This window comes from Dromiciops gliroides, chromosome 3 (assembly GCF_019393635.1).
Source record: "Dromiciops gliroides isolate mDroGli1 chromosome 3, mDroGli1.pri, whole genome shotgun sequence".
In the NCBI taxonomy this organism is placed as follows: domain Eukaryota; kingdom Metazoa; phylum Chordata; class Mammalia; order Microbiotheria; family Microbiotheriidae; genus Dromiciops; species Dromiciops gliroides.
The window spans coordinates 663,526,146-663,548,004 of record NC_057863.1 but is presented as its reverse complement, the minus strand read 5'-3'; the positions used below and the strand labels follow the sequence as shown (position 1 = coordinate 663,548,004).

Genomic DNA, 21,859 nt, shown 5'->3' with positions numbered 1-21,859 from the left:
ATGCATTAGAAGTCTGATGTGATTTTAGGCTGTATTAATGTGACCCGTGCCAAATTACACTCCTTTTAAAATTCAGGAGGAAGAAAAACTACCTCCAAATTTTCAAACAGAATCAGACTATGAGGCAGGCAAATGTAGAGAAAAGAACAAAGGAGTCGTGGGGAGCCTAGCACCAAACCCCCCACTTCCCATAGACCCTATGCAAATTGCTCAAGCCTTTGTGTCATTATTCCAGAACTTCTCAGGCACCCCTCAGAATGAAAAGCGAAGTCTAACACCTCTCCAACAGGCAAAAATTGACCCAAATTATGAAGAATTTGTCCCTCTCAATTTTCCAATTGTTACTACACGGAACCCTGATGGGACTAGCTTTAGGGAGCATAAGCCCATTTCCTACAAGGTTTTAAAAGAACTGAAGGAGGTCGTTTCTAAATATGGCCCACTTGCACCTTTCTCCTTAGGTTTCCTTGAGGGTGTGGCAAAGGCACCCCTCCCCCCAATTGATTGGCAGCATATCACCCATTCTTGTCTCTCGGGAGGGAACTATTTAATTTGGAAAACAGAATATCTAGAACTCGCTGAAGTTAGGAAACACCCAAATGCACCGTTTTCTATTACTCTTGATATGCTGGTAGGAGAAGGTAGATATGCTGATGTTAATATGCAACTAGGATATGAGGATTTTGTATATATGCTTATTAGTAACCTTGGTCTCACGGCCTGGAGAAGATTCCCAGCCTCAAAAGGACCTGAGGAATTTAGTAAAGTAGTACAAAAGCCAGAGGAACTGTATCAGGACTTTGTAACCCGTTTACAACAGGCTATTGACCAAACTATTCAAAATCGAGAGGCAGCTGACATTCTCATCAAGCAGCTTGCCTTTGATAATGCTAACTTGGGCTGCCAAAATGCACTGAACATATAAAAACAATTCTGATTTGGAGACATATATTAGAGTCTGCGGGGACATAGGCCCATCTCACATTCAAGGAGCTGCCATAGCAGCTGCCCTTCAAGTGCAAAAAAATCAAGAAGGGTGTTTTAAATGTGGGGAGTCAGGATATTTCGCTAGGAACTGTCCCACAAAAAAGGACATTCAACCCAAATCCCAATCACCATCTAGACCTAAAACTGTATGTCCCCACTGTAAAAGAGGGAGACACTGGGGAAATGAATGCAGATCTAAGTCGGATGCAGAGGGGAAGTTGATTTTGGGAAACTTGAAGAGGGGCCCCTCCCAGGCCCCTTAAAAGATAATGGGAAAGGCTCTTCTATGATTTCTGTACTCTCCCTACACAAAGCCACACCACAAAGTGCAGGGGTTGATCTCTCTTCCATAAAATTTATATGCCTTTCCCCAGGAGAAAATCCTATTAAGATTCCAACAGGTACTAGCGCCCCCCTTCCTGTTGGTCATTTTGGCCTTCTTACAGGCAGAAGTTCCAGCAGCCTTAAAGGCCTTATGGTCATTCCTGGTGTCATTGATGCTGATTTTACTGGAGAGATTATGGTCATTGCCAATACTCTCAGTTTACATGCATTAAAAATCCGGACAAGCTAAATCTTATTATCTTACCCACTCCTTCCATCCCTACTGCCGTTTTATATAATGAGGGGCCAATTGAATGGATCCACCTCACCTCCTCCTCCCCCGCCCCAAATCTATTATCCCATACCCTGACTTTATTACTACACACATTTCTTTTTTTTTTTTTTTTTTTTTTTTTTTTAGTTAGGCAATTGGGGTTAAGTGACTTGGCCAGGGGCACACAGCTAGTAAGTGTTAAGTGTCTGAGGTAGGATTTGAAATCAGGTACTCCTGACTCCAGGGCCGGTGCTCTATCCACTGCGCCACCTAGCTGCCCCACTACACTCATTTCTAAAGGGAGAAAAAGAGCCGGACAGTTAATTGGCCGAGACCCTGCGTTCATTACCGTACCACTCACTAAAGAGCAGGTAGACATTCTGTTCCAATGCTCCTTAAACTGGCAAATTGCGCTAGCAGATTCTACTGCGCAATTTCGCTATTCCCCGCCTCAAAATAAACTGCTGACATTAGCCGCTCATCATCCCTTCGTTTTTCCTAAAACATTGCGGAATGAACCTATAGAAGGAGCCCTCACTGTATTTTTAGATGGCTCAAAGTCAGGAAAAGCAGCTATTGTTTCACTTGACAATACTGCCACAGTCCTGACCTCTTTCTCTTCCCCACAAAAGGTAGAACTTTTCACACTCATACAAGCACTAAAGCTTTACCCAGACAATGCCCTTAACATCTACGTTGATAGTAAATATGTGTATTATGTGGCAAACCATATTGAAACCGCCTTAATTAAATCTAACCTTCCACCTGAAATATACCATCTTTTTTTAGAGCTCCAACTTTTAATCAGGGACCATTCTCCTATTTTTCTGGGACACATAAGAGCACATTCAGGACTGCCTGGTCCTTTAACTGAAGGGAATGACAGAGCAGACCAGCTTACTCAAAATACTTCCAAATTTGAGGCTGTAGATTCATTCTCCACCTTACTGTTTGCCTCTGCCCATGCAGGGGAGGCTGAAAAGGATGTGATTTCACACCTATTCCAGGCCTTCGCTTATATGGGTATGCCCAAAGTAATAAAGACAGACGATGCCCCTGCTTACGCATCCAAAGCCTTGGAACAGTTCTGTTCCACCTTTAAAATTTGTCACAAGACCAGGATGCCATATAATCCACAGGGACAAGGGATAGTGGAAAGAGCTCACCTTTTAAAGAATCAAATTAAAAGACTTAAGGATTTACCTTTTGGGACACATCTTATACCCAACAGGAAAATTTCTTTCTCCCTGTTTGTTTTGAACTTTTTGAATTTAGATTCCTCGGGGATGTCTCGATAAGAGAAACATGCCCAAGCCACTGCTATTCCATCTCAATACGTAATTTCGAAAGACGTGATGGCTAATAAGTGGCAGCCAGCAGCCCCCCCTTCTCTTTTGGGGGCACGGATCTGTTTGTGTTTTCCCTACAGATGCTGTATCCCCTATCTGGGTCCCTGATCGATTAGTCCGTCTTTATGAAATCCATCGCAAGAAGGATGAGACGCCTCCAGATGCGTGACAGCCACCGCTGTAGACCAGCAGCTGTGACTCGTCGAGCATCAATCCCCTCTTGGGGACAAATTAAGCTTCTTGCATCTCAAGCCCAGACCCTGGTGGCCTCCTCACCTGACCCAGGACCAACTTCCTCGGACCATTCTGTTCTCCTCTTCCTGGCCATTCTCTCCCTCCTATCCCCTTCAGCTCATACTCCTACCTGGCAAGGCAACACCTTAGTGCAGTTGGGTGAGGCGGTTGCCTGTGCTGGCCCTTCAGATTGTTGGGTCTGCAAGCAACATCCACTGATCGAACTCAATCCTCTCCCGATAGCACGGGGCGTGGGGTCCACTAACACCACACCCCCTTTTATCTTTTCCTCCCTGTATGCAACCTCTTCCCGGCTTGCTGTGCCTCTTTGGACATCTCCGTGTTACCTAATGGGTAATTTCTCTTTTGAACAGCTTAACTTGACTAAACACTCAGGACATTAAATCATTATTGATGGAACATTTACATGGGGTATTTTCACCTACAAATGTTTTGACTCTCTCCCATGGAATTCCAACCTGACCTTTCCAGTAAACTTCACTCACGCCTGGTGCCAGAACTGTTCCCTGGGATCTGGAACCTTCAAGGACAATGCCACCTTCTATATGACGAACTGTATCTGGTGGCACCCTCCTTTGAACCTCACATATTCTCCATTTAAGATTTTACCTAAGGACCAGAAATCACCCATCCCAACACCTCAGTCTTACCACACCTTTCCTTTGCCATTAAAATCCCCTCCCTCCTCTTCTCTTTTGTTTTCTTGTAACTCCACCTCTGCTTGGACTAATAATGCAACATCTCACCTGCACTGCCTGAAAAGTAATTCCCTTTGCGCCCCCAAGGGATATATGTTTGTTTGTGGCTTTTCCACTCTACCCTTACCCCTCTCTTTCAGCTGGAGCCCTGGATCTCAGTATAAGACTACTGTTTTGACTACTTCCTACCTTTCACCTTATACTAACTATGGACAATGTACTATTGGTATGATTGACCCCAAAATCTCCCTTTACACTAACCCATCCGCTCACCCCCCTCACCATAGAGTTTAACGTGGTGGGTGGGAAAACATTCTATGGTGGATCCAGAAAACAGTAGCCCTCACTATCCTATGAGTGGGCTATTTGGATCACGAAGCCTTATTAACTAATCTTACCCTGGCCATCGAAAGAATTTCCAATTCCACAGCCCTGGGGTTACAGGAGCTTGAGGAATCCCAGAATTCACTGGCCAATGTTGTTCTCGACAATCTTATAGCCCTAGATTATCTATTAGCATCTGAAGGAGGGGTGTGTATGGTTCAGAATACCTCATGCTGTGTGTATATCAATAACTCTATAAAAGTAGAGCTATGATGATGAGTGAGATGAGCAGAACCAGAAGAACATTGTACACAGTATCATCAACATTGAGTGTTGACCTACTGTGATGGACTATATTCTTCTCACCAATGCAATGGTACAGAGGAGTTCCAGGGAACTCATGATAGAAGAGGATCTCCAAATCCAAGAAAAAAAAAAAAAGAACTGTGGAGTATAGATGCTGATTGAACCATACTATTTCTTTTGTTTTGGGTGCTGTTGTTTTTTTTTTTTTTCTATTTTGAGGTTTTGCATTACTGCTCTGATTTTTTCTCTTATAACAGGATTAATGCAGAAATAGGATTAATGTTATTATGGGTATATATATGTGTGTGTATAGATATACATCTATATGTATATAGATATATAGATATAACCTATATCAGATTACCTGCTGTCTAGGGGAGGGGGGAGGGAGGGGAGGGAGGGAGAAAAATCTGAAATTGTAAAGCTTATATAAACAAAAGTTGAGAACTATCTTTACATGTAACGGAAAAAATAAAATACCTTATATGTTAAAAAAAAAGTAGAGCTAGGAGTCCACGAGCTTCATGATGTTTCTTCCTGGATGCATGATACTGGGGAGCAGCTCTTCCCCCTAAGAGGAGGCTCTTGGCTCCAGTGGCTTTGGTCTCTAATTAGTGGTTTTGTCCTTCTGGTGATCCTTGCCCTACTCATCATCCTATGTGACCCATGCATTTGCAACTGCATCAGAGGAATACTCTACACATGATGTCTTCTTCAAAAATATTTGTCTCAGCGCATGTTAGTAAAGAAGGGGGAACTGTTAGGGGCTAATGAAAGCTCCCCTTTCACTGTTCGAGCAAAGCTCACAGATGTAAAGAATTAATTGTTATTTGAGGTTTTTATGCCTTGGCGAGCAATGGCCTGGGGCTCCGCAAACCGCACGGTGCTCCACCTACTGGTTGTAGCCGTTGCCAGGGCTCTGGCACCTCACGTCATCACTACTCGCTGACGCCTACATGGGCCTGGCAAAATTATAATGATTGGAAGCCTAGTGAGGCAGTCATGTAACTGTTAGAGTGGCCATCCCATTTGCTGGGACTGTGTAGGGTGTTTCTAGGTTTGGGGGAGGAGAATTGGGCATGCTAGGTGGAAGCTGGAAAGGGACAGGCGTTCTGCTGCGTATTTTCAGCTGATTCCTGGGCGGTGGTATTTTTCAGGTATTATAATTTCCCTTTCCTCATTTTATTTCCTTTCCCTTGATTCTACTGATCCTGTTTGTGGGTTTTTTTTTTTAGTTCGTTCTTGTTAAAATAAATCTTGTTCTGTTTTGAGGGAGGCTGCCAGTTTCCTTCCTTGCCCCAATATTTCAGCGAGCAGCTTAGCTAGCACTCCCCAAATAAAAATTGGTCCCCACACAGACAGGGCCCCCCCTTCCAGAAAACATGCGCTGATTCTTAGTTAGCCCTTGATAATAGGGCTGTAAACCACAATGCATTTGCTGGGCACCAAGGATGATGCATTTGCATAGGCGCCAAGGAAACTTCAAAGGACAGAAACGTGCTCCTCATCACAGATAAGGCCGACATGGCCCAAGGTCTATGAACCAATCCCCTCATCCTATTCTTTTGGCACAAACTTCACACAAAGACATTCCTTTTGCTCACCTCAAGTATAAATATGTCATACTGTCTGAATAAACTTTGCCTTTTGCCTCCACCTGAGTGCATGGGGCCCTTCCAATCCCATCCTATGTCTCTGTGTCTTTTTTCCTTAACATCTTACCTGTAGCAACGCTGAACCTGTTCTAGCAGCCCCCCCCCCATCCGAAAATGTCATATAGTAATATATTTTTGCCCTGAGGGAGGGGAGGGAGATGGGGTGGGAGAAGAAGGGAAGGATTGAAGGGCAGATTGGGGAGGACAGTAAAAAGCAAAACACTTTTGAGTAAGGTGAAGATGTTCTGCATTACTGCACAAGTATGACATATTAAATTGCTTGATTTCGTAGGGAGAGTTGAGGAGGGAGGGAGGAAGAAAAATTTAGAACACAGAATTAGCTCAAAGACCTTAATCTCATCAGAGTGGGCTCAAGGAGGGAATAACATTCACATCCAATTGAGAGGAATAATCTATTTAACCCTACAGGAAAGTAGGAGGGGAAAAGGATAAGGAGGGAAGGGTGAAAAAAGGGAGTGCAGAGTGGGGGAAGGGACAATCAGAAGTAAAACACTTTTGAGGAGGAATAGGTTAAAATAAGATAGAAAATAGAGTAAATATCATTGTAAGGGAATAGGACGGAGGGAAATAGTTATTGTGAGGGAAAAATCCATCCTCTTCTCAATAATTCTCAGGAACTCAGCAGCGAGGTGACAAAGGCTTTATTTTCTTCTCATGAGAAGGAGGCACCCTAGTGTGCAGCTGTTGGGTGCCCAAAAAGGGGGCTCGCAGGCCCTGTTTTATACCCTAGTCCCTAACGAGAATGGACCTTCCCCTTTTTCATCACTGGTCGGGGTTAAAATCTACTCGAAAAAACTAGCTAATCGGAATGCAGTATTCCCACTCCTCTTCCTTGTATGGGCATAACTCAGGAGTGGACCTTATACTTCCTTATATGGACAGAACTCTGGAGAGGACCTAATTGAGACCAGGGCTCCTTGAACCATGTGACCTTGCTAACCTGAGGGGGAGGAGAGGATCTGAGACCTTTGTCCTACAAACAGGTCAGGGGGAGTATGACTGACTGTTATATCCACATTGAGAGGAGACAACTACCCATTTCTCACAGTTATGATGATTGATAATAATGGCAAAATGTGTGGTACCTACTTTGCTGGGCTAATATGAAGAAAATTCTTTGTCAAGTTTAAGTTACTAAATGCAGGTTATGATGAATAGAATATTATAAAAAAAAACCTGGAAAGACCTACATGAACTGAAGCAGAGTGAAATGTACTGCATACAAAATAACAGCAATAGTGTAAGATGATCTGCTGGGAAGCAAATGGTTATTTTCAGCAAGGCAATGATCCAATATAACCCTGAAGGACTTATGAAAATTGCAATCCCTCTACAGAGAAAGAACTGATAGTATCTGAAAACAGATGGAAACAATTGTTTTTTTAAATTTTGTTTTTGTTTTTGACAATTCCTTTTTTTTGGTGGGGCAATGGGGGTCAAGTGACTTGCCCAGGGTCACACAGCTAGTAAGTGTCAAGTGTCTGAGGCCAGATTTGAACTCAGGTATTCCTGAATCCAGGGCTGGTGCTTCATCCACTGTGCCACCTAGCCACCCCCTTGACAATTCCTTAATCTGGTTTTGTTTTTTGACTGTTTTCTCTCACAACCTAGCTAATGTAGGAATGTTTTCCATGACTACTCATGTATAACTTATTTTGAATTGCTTGAGTTCTTGTGGGTGGGGGGTGGGAAGGGAGGGAGGAAGAGAAGTTGGAACACAAAGTTTTAAAAAATTGATGTCGGGGCAGCTAGGTGGAGGAGTGGATAAAGCACTGGCCCTGGAGTCAGGAGGACCTGAGTTCAAATCTGGCCTCAGACACTTAACACTTACTAGCTGTGTGACCCTGGGCAAGTCACTTAACCCCAATTGCCTCACTAAAAAAAAAAAGAAAAAAATTGATATCAAAATTTGTTTTTACATATATTTTGGAAAATAAAATTCTATTCATAAAAAGCAAGAACAAAAGTGAAAATAGTATGCTTTAGTCTGTATTCAGATTTCATAGTTCTTTTTCTGAATGTGGAGAACATTTTCCACCATAAGTCTTTTGGCATCATCTTGGATCGTTGCGTTGCTGAGAAGAGCCAAGTCCATTAATCACAGTGGATCATCACAAAATGTTGTTGATACTGTGTACAGTGTTCTCTAGGCTCTGTTCATTTCACTCAGCATCAATTCATGTAAGTCTTTCCAGATTTTTCTGAAATCCATCTGCTTATCATTTCTTACAGCACAATAGTATTCCATTACATTCATATACCACAACTTGTTCAGCCATTCCCCAATTGATGGGCATCCCCTCAATTTCCGATTCTTTGCTACCACAAAAAGGGCAACTATAAATATTTTTGTGCATGTCGGTCCTTTCCCCTTTTTTCATAATCTCTTTGGGATATAGACCTAGTAGTGGTATTGCTGGGTCAAAGGGTATGCACAGTTTTAAATCCTTCTGGGCATGGTTCCAAATTGCTCTCCAGAATGGTTGGATCAGTTCACAGCTCCACCAAGAGTGCATTAGTATTCCAATTTTCCCACATCTTTTCCAACATTTATCATTCTCCTTTTTTTGTCATATTAGCCAATTCGGTAGGTGTGAGGTGGTACCTCAGAGTAGTTTTAATTTGCATTTCTCTAATCAGTAGTGATTGAGAACATGTTTTCCTATGGCTGTAGATGGTTTTAATTTCATCATCTGAAAACTGCCTATTCATATCCTTCGACCATTTCTCAATTGATTCAGTTCTTTATACATTTTGGATATGAGGCCTTTATCTGAAACACTGTCTGTGTAACGATTGGAATGACGCCACCTGCTGGAGACCTACTGTAGAAGAGTTCCACCCATGAAGTGAAGGTTTTTGAGGGCAAGACCAGGAGTCTTTTCTTTGGCATCAGGAAGTGACTCGGGCGAGTGGGAGGAGGAAGGAAGAGACTGGCGCTCGGTCTCACGCTCTTCCCTTTGGACTCGTGGAGAGCGGAGCTAGAAATGTGCTCTCCCTTTAATAGATAGGAATCTAGGCCTTTTTCTCTCTCTTTACCAAATTCTTATTCTCCTTAATAAATGCTTAAAAGTCTAACTCTTGCTAAAGCTTATAATTTATTGGTGACCACTCATTAGATATTTTAGACAGTTTAGCTAGAATTTTAGCCCTTAACACTGTAAAAAATTTTTTCCGGTTTTTTGCTTTCCTTCTAATTTTGTTTGCATTGGTTTTGTTTGTACAAAACCTTTTTAATTTAATGTACTCAAAATTATTTACTCCACATTGCATAATGTTCTTCTCTATCTCATCTTTGGTCATAAATTTTTCTCCTCTCCACAGTTTAGACAAGTAAACTATTCCTACCTTTTCTAATTAACCCATGGTATCACCCTTTATGTCTAGATCTGTTATCCATTTTGAATTTACTTGGATATATGGTATAAGATGTTGGTCTATGCCACACTTTTCCAGTTTCCTGCAGTTTTTATCTAATAGTGAGGTTTTTATCCTGTTTATCAAACAAGAGATTGCTCTATTCATTTACTGCTGTGTTTTGTGTGCCTAACCTATTCCACTGATTCTCCTCTCTATTTCTTATCCTGTACCAAATAGTTTTTATGTTTGCTGCTTTATAATATGTTTTAAGTCTGGTACAGCTAGACCACCTTCCTTTACACTTTTTCTATTAATTCCCTTGATATTTTGGTCTTCCATATGAATTTTGTTATTGTTTTTGTAGCTCTGTGAAATACTTTTTTGGCAGTTTGATTGGTATGGCAGAGAATAAGTAAATTAATTTGGGTACCCATGAGAGACTTATATTTTTTCATTTTGTTTAGATCTGATTTTATTTGTGTGAAAAGTGTTTTGTAATTGTGTTCATATTGTTCCTGGGTTTGTCTTGTCAAGTAGACTTGCAGGTAAAAAACAGTATGGCTCAATCTGCATTCAGATTCCACAGTTCTTTTTTCTGGATGTGGAGGACATTTTCCATCATGAGTTCTTTGGAATTGTCTTGGATCATTGCACTGCTGAGAAGAGCCAAGTCTATCACAGCTGATCATCACACAATGTTGCTGCTATTGTGTACAATGTTCTCCTGGTTCTGTCATGGATTCCTCCCCATCAATAGACTGAAAAGGTAATTTCTTCCTTGTTCCTTCTATTTATCAATATTGTGATTCTTTATATCTAAGTCCCATGTATTTCGAGGCTTGTCTTGGCATCCGGCATTAGTCTAAACTCAGCGTATGCCCAGCTTCCCCAGAAGTTTTTGTCCTTCTAATAACAGAGGCCCTCGGAGTGATCACTTGCCAAACTCTGGTCTCGGTTTTCTTCCTTGGGCTGGGGGAGAGGGGGGCAGGCTTGGCGTGGGTGCCCCGGGTTCTCTTCCTTGGCTTGGGGGGACAGGCTTGGCGTGGGTACCCCGGGTTTTCTTACTCAGGCTAGGGACCAGGCTTGGCCGTGGGTACCCCGGGGGCTTGGCCGTAGGTGCCCCGGGTTTTCTTCCTCAGGCTGGGGACCAGGCTTGGCCGTGGGTGCCCCAGTGAAAGCTCAGTCTCCCGTTCGCATCGGCTGCTGCAGACGAGCCGGTGCCCAGCAATCCCCCCCCCCCCACACACACACACACCTCCCCCAAGGCGGGATGCTCCTTCCCCATCCGTCTGCGCTCCCCCGATTCCCTCCCCGTGCCTGCATGGGGCTGTGGGCTGTCCTCCGAGCTTCATCTCCTGGAGGGCGGGCGCTGCCCGGTTCATATCCGCGTCTGCAGTATTTGGCCCGTGACAGATCTTGAATCAGAGTCTATCAACTACTGACGTCGTCTGCAGTGGTTTGAAAAGGAAAGCCGACCAGAAAGATGCTGACTCTGAAGCGGGAGGGAACCGGAGGGAGCCGGAGGGAGCCAGAGGGAGGGCCGAGACTCCAATTCCCAGCATGATCCGGAGGGAGGGAATGAGTGAGTGCGCATGCCTGCTCCAGCCCCTCCAAGCAGAGGGAGTGCTGCGCCAGATCCTGCGGGGCTCCTGGCTCCGCCTGTCCGGCCCGTGATTACGCATGCGCTCAACAGGTGAGGCCGTAGTGCTGCAGTCTGTACCGGGAGGGGGAGGGGCGGTGTGGGCGTGCGAGGGTGCCAGCACCCGGGCAGGGCAGGGCCAGGCGGCCTCCAGCCTTCCTTCTGTGGACAAGGTCGGGTCTTTTCCAGGCCCAGCCCTGCCCCTGGACAGGCCTGTGCCGGAGGAGGAGGAGGAGGAGGAGGAGGAGGAGGTCCTGATGGCTGGCTCGCGGGTGAGCGCTCGCTTCTCAGCTGCCCGGGTCTCCTGGTGCTGGCCCATTTCTGCCCCTGGCCCTTTCAGGACTCGAACCCACCCGGGATCCTCCTGCAGGAGCCTCGGCTCTTGGTGTGGTCCTGGAGTCAGGGAAAGGGGATCACGATCGTACCCGTGCCGTGGGAGCGCGGGGATCCTGGTCTCGAGGGAGAGCGAGAGACTGGCAGAGGAGGGGGCTGGGCAGATGGACTGGCGGGCGGGCGGGTGGACAGGCAGACGGATGGGCGGACAGACAGACGGGCGGATGGGCGGACAGACGGACGGGCGGGCGGACTGGCAGATGGACAGACAGACAGACAGGTGGATAGGCGGACGGGCGGGCTCTGTCTCCACTGCCGTCCTCACCTTTTAGGGAGGCCATCCCCAGGGCAGGAGTTTCCATCATCATGGGGGTACCTCATCATCCTGAAGGGAACGTAACAACCAAGCGGGGGCAGAAAGCCTGTTACCCAGACTATGTTGTGCCATCCGGTCGGTCCCCAGATCCGTTTCGGTCGGACTAGTGATGCAGGTGGGACAGAGCCTCAAGCCCGAATTGAGGGAGAAGTATGAGATCGGCTGCATGGCAGCTGGGAAATCGTACTGGGCTCCTCATGGCCGCCTGAGCCTCCCGGAGCAAAACGTCTTGTGTCACGAATCCCGGAGCCACTCTTCGGAGAAAGGATGATAAGGGAAGGTCAAGCAAAGGACAGTGGAGGGAAATAGGATGTTTTACAAGGAGCATCCGAGATAGCAGCCAAAACCATGTGACTGGGAGATGGGTCTGTCCAAAAGTCATGGGCAGGTGCGCCTCTGCAGGGTGTCCTGCGGTGATAGAAGAAAAGATGGACCTTAGGTGTCACCCCCTGAGAGCCCGTCACAACCTGGCCCCCTCCTCGCTTTCCAGTCTTCTCTGGCCTCACTCCCTACCACAGACTCTGAGATCCAGTGACCCTGGACTCTAGTGCTGGCTCCAGGCATTTTCTGTAGCCCTGTAACATATCTGGAATGTTCTCTCTCATCTCCTCCCCACTTCTACTCAGTTACTGACCTCCCCGGCTTCCTTTAAGTCTCCATTAGCATCCCATCTGCCAGAAGCCTCCCCCAACCCCTCTTAATTCCAGGGCCTTGCTCCTGTTTATCTTGTGTCCAGCTGATTTGTACTGAATTGTGATCTTTGACCATTAGATTGTGAGTTCCTAGAGGGCAGGGACTTCTATCTCATCCTATACCCAGCGCTTGGCATATTCAGCAGCTGCTTAATAAATGTTTCTTGACTGACGAACATTGACATTTTGGAGGAAATCCTTCCATGAGAGCTCCAGACGCAGCCTGAGGTCTGAACATGTTTGGTTGTGCTAACGTGGAGTGCAGAATGTATTCTAGATCTACGTGGCACAAAGGAGCCAGTGACTTGGGGGAGAGAGGGTCCCTAGTGTTGCATAGTGGGGAGAATTCCTAGCATGATGATATGAAGCTCCTGAGTGGATCTGCTGTCCTACCCAGGACTGGAGGAAGAGGAGTGCGCTACTTCAACCTTAATTCTTGGATTGTGATACCCAGTAGTCGTGTGGCCTGGCTGATTGTGAGATGCCTGCTGTTTATTCCGATTGTGTGTTGTAGGATGGGGGGATTAAGTGGTGACATTGATGGAGAGGATTTGTAAGGAAGGGTTTCCATAAGCAGCCCTGTCCGGCTACAGGTGAGAGAGAGTCTGGTACAGAGCAAAGCCTGTAACCACAAATAGTAATCAATAAATGTTTGGCATGAGATACTCCTAGCCCTCCGTGCTGTGAGATGTGGCGTGTAAAACTATATGTGTGGTCGCCGTATTTCTGTAGTTTGGGGAAAATTAGCTGGGGTTCCTCATATAGTTGTTACTTATAAATTAGAAGCTTTAGCACCAGTTTTGGTCATTAAGCATTTATTAAATTATATTAAATGTTAGTAAAGAGAGAACACCTGGCTCAGAAAGTTAAGAAAAGGCCTATCTAGTCTAGAGGAGAGAAGAGAGCTCACCTTGGCCTGCTTCTTCCTCCAACTCCTCTGCCACCAAAAGCACCTCCGAGAGTCTCACTGAGAGTCACTGTGTGTGGAAGCCTTTTCTGGGTCCAGAAGAGAGGCGGTTCTTACATACTGCGTCCAGCTAATTGGCCTGCCTCACCCAAATCCATTGGTTCACTGGACTCAACAAGGGTGGTCCCTTGTTGAGGTCAGAGTTCACACCCTGAGAACACACCCTCTTGAGGGCCAGGCAGGTGTGGGTTTTTGTTTGTTTGTTTGTTTGTTTTTGTGGGGCAATGAGGGTTAAGTGACTTGCCCAGGGTTACACAGCTAGTAAGTGTCAAGTGTCTGAGGCTGGCTTTGAACTCAGGTCCTCCTGAATCCAGAGGTAGTGCATTATCCACTGCGCCGCCTAGCTGCCCCCCTGGTGTGGTTTTAATTGAATTAACTTTAAGTGAGTTAATCAATCTTAATCCAATCAATCCCCTGGAGAGTTCCCCAAACCCTATTATTTTTTCACAGAGAACCCCTCCCTTCCTGTTCGCCCATCTCTGTGGGTCTTATGTTTGCTTCAGGAATTGGTGACGTTCAAGGATGTGGCTGTGTCCTTCACTGGGGAGGAGTGGAGGCTTCTGAAGTCTGCTCAGAGGGCCCTGTACAGGAACGTGATGCTGGAGACCTTAGAGCATCTTGTCTCCCTGGGTAAGCAGAGCTGTCCCTAGTGGACAAGTCCCCTGTGTCTCCCAGGCTGATTCCTGGGGTGTGTCTGCATCCTTGCTAGAGGCTCTGGGCCCTCAGAGATGCTTGGTTGATTTTGGACTTGGGTAACAGTGTTCAAGACTGCATAGCACAGGAGGAGATTCAAAATCCTTTTTGACCAATAGAATGTTTCTGTTGCCTGGTTTCAGGTCAAAGGCCTTTAGCCTAAATGGGAATCCCACCACTTCCCCAGACTCCCTATAGCTGCTCTCCTCCCTATCCCTCCCTGTGAGTCAGAGATCCTTGCTTGTGTCCCTGGGGAATGAGGAAAAGGCTTCTTCCAGGTGACCTTCTCTCCCCATCCTCCACCCAAGCTTCCGCTTCCAAGGGCCTCCCTTGGCACTTAGCCTGGCTCCCTCCTTCAGCTAGACAGGCACAAAAGGGCAATGGTTTGTATCTCCCCTGGCACCACTTTGTATGTACATGCACAGTGTGCCCCCAGTAAGCTCAGTGAGGAGAGAAAGCCACCAACCTGACTGTGCCTCTCCCCTGGTCCCATCATGATGTGACCACAGACCGTCAGGCTTGTTACCTAGTGTTTCCCTTGAGGTCCTCTGTCATCTTTCCTCACAGAAGACCTTTCCAACCCACATTCTATTTGCCTCATGGCTTTCTCCTGTCCCATGCTTCAGCATCATTCTGAGCCCAGCTGTCATCTCTGACATAGACCTTTTGTCATGCTTACAGATACTCGTCCCTCCTCCCTGAAGTTAATTTGCATTTATTTCACATCTGCTTATATGTATATGCACATGGATGGCTTCCTTGATAGAGTGGAGGCTTCTTGCCGGCATGGACTGTTTATTATCGGTCATTATCCCCAGCCCCAGGTGCAGGGCCTGACACATTGTGATTACTAATGCCAATAGTTGATTGAGATAGCTGCAAACATGGAAGTGTGGAATGGGTCAAAGGAGCTTGGGTCCTCTCTGAACCTCACTTAGACCTGTGACCCATACTCCTTTGATATATGGCACAGAGTATGCTGCAGCAGGCCTTTTCCACCAATCTTTGGTGCTTTCTGAGCTGCCTCCTTCCATGACTCGATTTGAATTCTCAGATGGTTTTCTGTCCCCAGAATTTAGCCCTTTCTCTCTGTATGAGCAGGGCTGCCAATTTCCAAACTGGATACCATCTCCCTGTTGGAGAGAGGCGAAGCACCATGGATTCCTGAGCAAGAAGTGCCAAGAAAATGCTGTCCAGGTGAGTGAGAAGTTGCATCTCAGGTGATGAGTCACTTTGGACAGAGACCTCTCCTCAGAGGCCTCTGGCCCTGTTGGGAAGACCTTGGGCTGTTTGCTACTTTCACTTGAGCAAAGCATTACATTTGTCTAGCTTGCTCATATTTAGTTTTGTCTGGGAAAGAGATGTTCCTAAATTTTTTATTTTATTTTTATCAGTTTATAAAGTTTAAAACTGTCAATAAATATATTTACACAGAGATATGCATAGCATGTATATACACACATATATATGGGGGTGTGCTTATGTTTAGTATGTTTATGTGTATGTCTGTACACACACATATACACAGATAAGACTAAAAAACGATCCCACACTGACCATAAAAACAGCTAGCCCTGTTGTGGGCACTGTGCTAAGCACTTTATGATTATTTTCTTATTTAATCCTCACAACAGCCCTGGGAGGTGGGTGCTATCATTATCCTCATTTCACAGATGAGAAAAGCGAAGTAGATGGGTTAAGTGACTGCTCTAGGGTCATGCAGCATGTTTCCTCTTCCTCTCTTCTCACTGGCCTTTCATCTCTCTGAAGTCTGACTTCTGACTTTATTACTTAACTTAAACTGCTGTCTTTAAAGTCCCCAATGAGCTCTGATCCTTGCCCTTTTTGTTTTCTTCAGCATCTGCTTCTATAAAACACCCTGCCTTCTTGGACTCTGGCCTCTCTCTTTCTGTGTGATGCTGTTTTCTTCCCTCTCCCCAGTATCCCTACTTGTTGGTCCTTTGCTGGTTTATCATCCATATCTTTGTGTCCATCATAGTCTCATGATGGCCCTCTTTCTCTACTCTTCCTTCATGTGCTCTTATCAACTCGTGGCATTAATTATCATCTCAGTGCCAATGATTTGCCAATCTGTATATGTAGCTCTTATCTTTCTTATGAGCTCCAGGCCAGCATCTCCAGATATCTATTAGATATTTCAAATGGGATATCCCCATGATGTCTGAAATTCAGTCTATCTCAAGAAGAAGTCATTCTCTTTCCCACAAAATCTGCTTCTCTCTGAACTTCCCTATTTCTGTCAAGGACACTTCCATTGTTTTGATCACACAGTTTCGCAACCTCTTTGTTTTTCTCACTCCTTTGTCTTTCTTTCTTTCTTTTTTTTTTTTTTTTTGGTGAGGCAATTGGGGTTAAGTGACTTGCCCAGGGTCACACAGCTAGTAAATGTTAAGTGTCCGAGGCCGGATTTGAACTCAGGTACTCCTGAATCCAGGGCCGGTGCTCTATCCACTGTGCCACCTAGCTGCCCCTCCCTTTGTCTTTCCTGCCTCACTGTGGGAGAATTTGTCATTTCTGTTTTCACAACATCTTTTGCTTCTAGCCTCTTCTCAGGTGCACTTCCCTTAGTTGAGCCTCTCATTACCTGGACCACGGCAAGAGCTTCCTCAGTGGTCTCCCTGCCTTGTTTCTCCCCCTGTTCCAGTCCATTCTTCACACAACTGCCAAAAAAGTGTTTTTCGTAAAGAGCAAGTCTTTTGCATTTGACCTGAGGGCCTGAATGCCTTGGCCCCAACTCTCTTTTCTAACTTTCTACACTTGGCAAGACAGCCCTGCTTTCCTCACACAGGACTCCCATCTCTCAGCTTCATGGGAGATATCAGACAAGCAGTCACCCAGCCTTTAGGGAAAGCCCTCCAGGAGGGGGGACCTGGATACTTCCTGAAGGAGCCCATTCTACTTTGGGAAAGCTCTGATAGGAAGCTTTTCTTTACGTCGAGCTAGACTTACCTCTGAAGCTTCTGCACATTTTCTACCAGCTTCCTTCCAATTCTAATATGCAGGAATCCTCTAGATAACTGAAGATGACTCTTATGTCCCCCGTAAGCTTTCTCTTCATCAGTCTCAAAACCAGTTCCTTCTAATTCTAGGATGAAATGGTACCAGAAGCATTCACCACACTTGCTGACTGTCTTTTGGGTATTCTAGTTCAGCAATATTCTGCTATTAATGTGGCATCCAGTTTGACCAAGGCAGAACTATCACTTTTCACAACCTGTACTCTGTGGTCCCCTCTGTAGGGGAAGGGAATAAGTAGCACTTACTATATGTTCTGAGCTCCTTTTAGCTATATTCTCATTTGATCCTTAAACCCTGTGAGATAGGTGCTATTATTACTGTTTTACAGTTGAGGAAACTAATGACTCGCCCAGTGTCATACACCTAGGAAGTAGGAGGCAGAATTTGAATACAGGTCTTACTGATTTCAGGCCCAACGCTTTGTGCTATTAACTGCTGTAAGGCAACCTAAGAAAGATCACATCAGTGTTGGTTGCCGTGAAAACTTGTTTGTTCATGTCAATCTCATGATTTATTTAAACCCCTGATATTTTTGAGATGAACTTTTATCTAACCCTGCCTCCCATATTTTATATTCAAAGAGTTGTTTTCCAGCCCAAATGTAGGACTTTTATCTCTATTAACATTTCTTTTTATTATTCAATAGACAATTTTTGTTTTGTTTTGTTTTGTTTTGGTGAGGCAATTGGGGTTAAGTGACTTGCCCAGGGTCACACAGCTAGTAAGTGTTAAGTGTCTGAGGCCACATTTGAACTCAGGTCCACTGCGCCACCTAGCTGCCCCCTCAACAGACAATTTTTAAAGCTTATTGAGATCTTGTTTAGTCCTAACCATTCTTTACATTAGATATCCCTCCCAGCTCTTTGTCATTGGCAAATTTGATTACCTTCAAGTCTGATGCAAAATAGGACTTAAAAATGTAGGTGACTTATTTCATTTAATTATGATATTTTGTTTTTCATTTTTTGTTTTGACAGAAAACTCTTGTGTAAGTCAAATTACTATTTGAAATTCTTTGCCTTCTTCTTAACAGCTCTAAGAATTATATTATTATATGATTAAAAGTTGAAAACATTGCTTCTATGAAATTTTCTTGAAAAATACAAGATTTTTTTGTTCTTCACAATTTTGGGAAAGTCTAGTAATTCTAAAATTGTTTCTAATTGCTTGATCTTCCACAGATGTCTCTTTTATACAGAGAGATGCCAAATTGTTTTCCATTTGATTAATTTTGAGCTCCATTTCCATTTTCTTTGTGGTTTTACATTATTCTACCCTTCAGAAGATAACATACCTAGTTAATAACAGTTGTTGTTGGTTTTTTTTTTTTTTAGTGAGGCAATTGGGGTTAAGTGACTTGCCCAGGGTCACACAGCTAGTAAGTGTTAAGTGTCTGAGGCCGGATTTGAACTCAGGTACTCCTGAATCCAGGGCCGGTGCTCTATCCACTGCGCCATCTAGCTGTCCATAACAGTTGTTTTAAGTAACATCTCTATGGCCTTTTAGTTTCCTGGAATGTAAGTCATTTAGTGCTAGGCAGCTAGGTGTTCTCTTACTATGCCCTCAAATTTCTTTGGCCTCAGTTCTTCCTAAAATAGTCTTTGTTTTACATAGTCTAGATTGAGCATATTTGTCCTTGATGGAAGAGCTAGAAACCAGAACTTAACTCTGAAGCAGTTTCCTTTCTTTCCAGCACAGAGAATAGTGGCTAGTGACATTTCTGAAACAATTTCTTTCAGATTCCCTTAGTCAGGAGACACAATGTGAAACCAAGGACTCAAGTCTGATGGCAGACATTTGGATGGGAACCTCATCCAACAAAATCCTACCGAAGGATAGTTCCTGGCATTCCATAATAAGAGAATCTCATTTCAACTTAGAAAGACACAAGGACAAGCAGGGGAGATGGTACAAACAAGTAACAGATACTCCTAAAACAACATTTAATAGAATGAGTATCCCTCTCTATAATACATTTGGGAGAAGTTTGAGGCTGGGCTCGGTCTTTCTTCCACTCTGCGGAGGTGATACAGGACAGAATCTTCATAGATCTCCAACACTTAGAAACAGCTTCTGGGATTTTTTAAACCTAATTACATCTAATGCAGTATCTTTAAAAAAGAACCTTTATAAATATGACAAATACAAGAAACCTTTCAGTTACCACTCAGACCTAATTACATTTCATCAAATACATGTGGGAGAAAAGCTAGGTGAACACAGTGAATGTGGAAAAGCCTTTGAAGGAAGATCAAATCTTACTGGACCTCAGAAAAGTAGAATTGAAGAGAAGCATTATAAATGTGATGAATGTGGAAAAGCCTTTAACCACAGAGGAAGCTTGACTAAACATACTAGAATTCATACTGGAGAAAAACCCTTTGAATGTAGTGATTGTGGGAAAGCCTTCAGTGAGAGAGGAAAACTCAAAAGCCATCAGAGAACTCATACTGGAGTGAAACCCTTTGAATGTAACGAATGTGGGAAAGCTTTTAGTATTAGGGGAAACCTCAATGCACATCATCGAACTCATACAGGAGTGAAGCCATTTGAATGTAATGAATGTGGGAAAGGCTTCAGTGAGAGTAGATTACTCAAAAGTCACCAGATAGCTCATACTGGAGTAAAGCCATTTGAGTGTAATGAATGTGGAAAAGCCTTCAATCAGAAAGGAAACCTTACGAGCCACCAGAGAACCCATACAGGAATGAAACCCTTTCATTGTAATAAATGTGGGAAAACCTTCAACCAAAAGCGTTTCCTTAAAAGTCATCAGAAAATTCATACTGAAGAGAAGCCTTTTGAATGTAATGAATGTGGTAAAGCCTTTAGCCAGAAAGGTTACCTTAAAAATCATAAAAAAATTCATAGTGGAGAAAAACCCTTTGAATGTAATGAATGTGGGAAAGCCTTCTGTCGGAAAGGATACCTTATTACTCATCAGAGAACTCATACTGGTATCAAAGCTGTTGAGTGTAATGAATGTGGGAAAGCCTTTAGCCAGAAAGGTTACCTTAAAAGTCATCAGAGAATTCATGCTGGAGAGAAACCCTTTGAATGTGGTGAATGTGGGAAAGCCTTTAGCCAGAAGAGTTACCTTAAAAGTCATCATAGAATCCATACTGGAGAGAAACCATTTAAGTGTAATGAATGTGGGAAAACCTTCAGCCATAAGGGTTACCTCAAAAGCCATCAGAAAACACATGCTGGAAAGAAGTTATTTGAACAAAGTCAGTGTGAGAAAACCTTCAACCAGAATTATCCTGATGGTCATCAGAAAATTCATAGTGGAATAGAGCCCTTTGAATATAATGAATGTGGTGAAGCTTTTGCTGAGACAGAAGCCCTTATTAGATGTCAGAGGACTCAAAATGCCATGAAACCTTTTGAATGTAGTGAATGTGGAAAAGCCTTTAGAGAGAGGGGAATCCTTGTTAGACATCAGAGAACTCATTCTGGAATGAAACCTTTTGAAAGTAATAAATTTGGGAAAGGCTTCTGCAATAAAGCACATCTTGTTACCCATCATAGAACTCAGACTGGTTTAAAACTTTCTGAATGTAAATGAATGTGGGAAAGCCTTCAGCAAAAGTATATGTATGTATACTTTATTACCCATAAGAATACTTATACTTTAAAGAAACAGTTTTAACATTATGAATGGGGAAAAAAGCTTCTGAAAAATCAAGAGTCTTATTAAACATCAGAGAACTCATAGTGGAACCTAACATTCTGAGTATAATAAATAGTTTCATCAAGATCAGGTTATGCCAAAGCATATGGCCAGCAATTAGAAAATGGCTAAACAAATTGTTGTACATGAACGTAGTGGGACATTACTGTTCTGTAAGAAATTATGCATATGAAAATATTATTATGTAAAATGTGGATTCAGAAGGAAATAAGTAGGAAAATAATATAGATGATGACTTCAACAATGTAAATAGAAAGAACAACAAAAAAGAAACAACTCTGTAATTATAATATCCAGGTATGGTCCCAGAGAATGAGGGAAAAGCAACTATTTCACTTCTTTGTGGAAGTTGTGTACTATGTATAATGTTGCCTATTCTTTGATACATTCTTGGCTTTTTAGTTATTTTTGTGTGTTTTTTTCTGGCTCACTGGAGGGGAAGTTGAGGAAGGATCTATTTGGAAATGAAGGTGATATAAAAAGAAAATACATCATTGAATTTATCTTTTAAAATATTAAAGAAAAAATAATGCAAATTTGAAATTAGATCCTTTTGTCAACAGTATTACAAAATATGTAGACTGGGAAATGTAGTAGACATGTTCGACCTGTGTTTCAACAAAATATTTCACAAATCTTCACTGGAAGCACTGAAAAAGGTGGCAAAATTCAGAGTACACAATAGGACGATTGGAATGACTTGTCCCGGAGAGTAGTTATTAACAGGCTAATGTCAGACTGCAAGCCCTGGGATGGATTGCCCTGGGGATTCATGCTTGGACCTGTGCTATTTTAACATTTTAATCTATGGCCAATAAGGTCATAGATGACATGTTTATAAAACCTTTAAATCCAGGAAGGACAGCTGGCATA

General features: G+C 43.7%; 1 protein-coding gene across 1 annotated transcript; it reads left to right on the top strand.

Moving 5' to 3' along the window:
- The first annotated feature begins 11,233 nt into the window (after window positions 1-11,233).
- LOC122748423 (zinc finger protein 260-like) lies at window positions 11,234-21,508 on the top strand. Its single transcript, XM_043994058.1, has 4 exons — window positions 11,234-11,464; window positions 14,064-14,190; window positions 15,355-15,450; window positions 19,032-21,508. The coding sequence occupies exons 1-4, from the start codon at window positions 11,234-11,236 to the stop codon at window positions 20,858-20,860; spliced, it is 2,283 nt and encodes a 760-aa protein (XP_043849993.1). The 3' UTR covers window positions 20,861-21,508.
- Window positions 21,509-21,859: the final 351 nt, after the last annotated feature.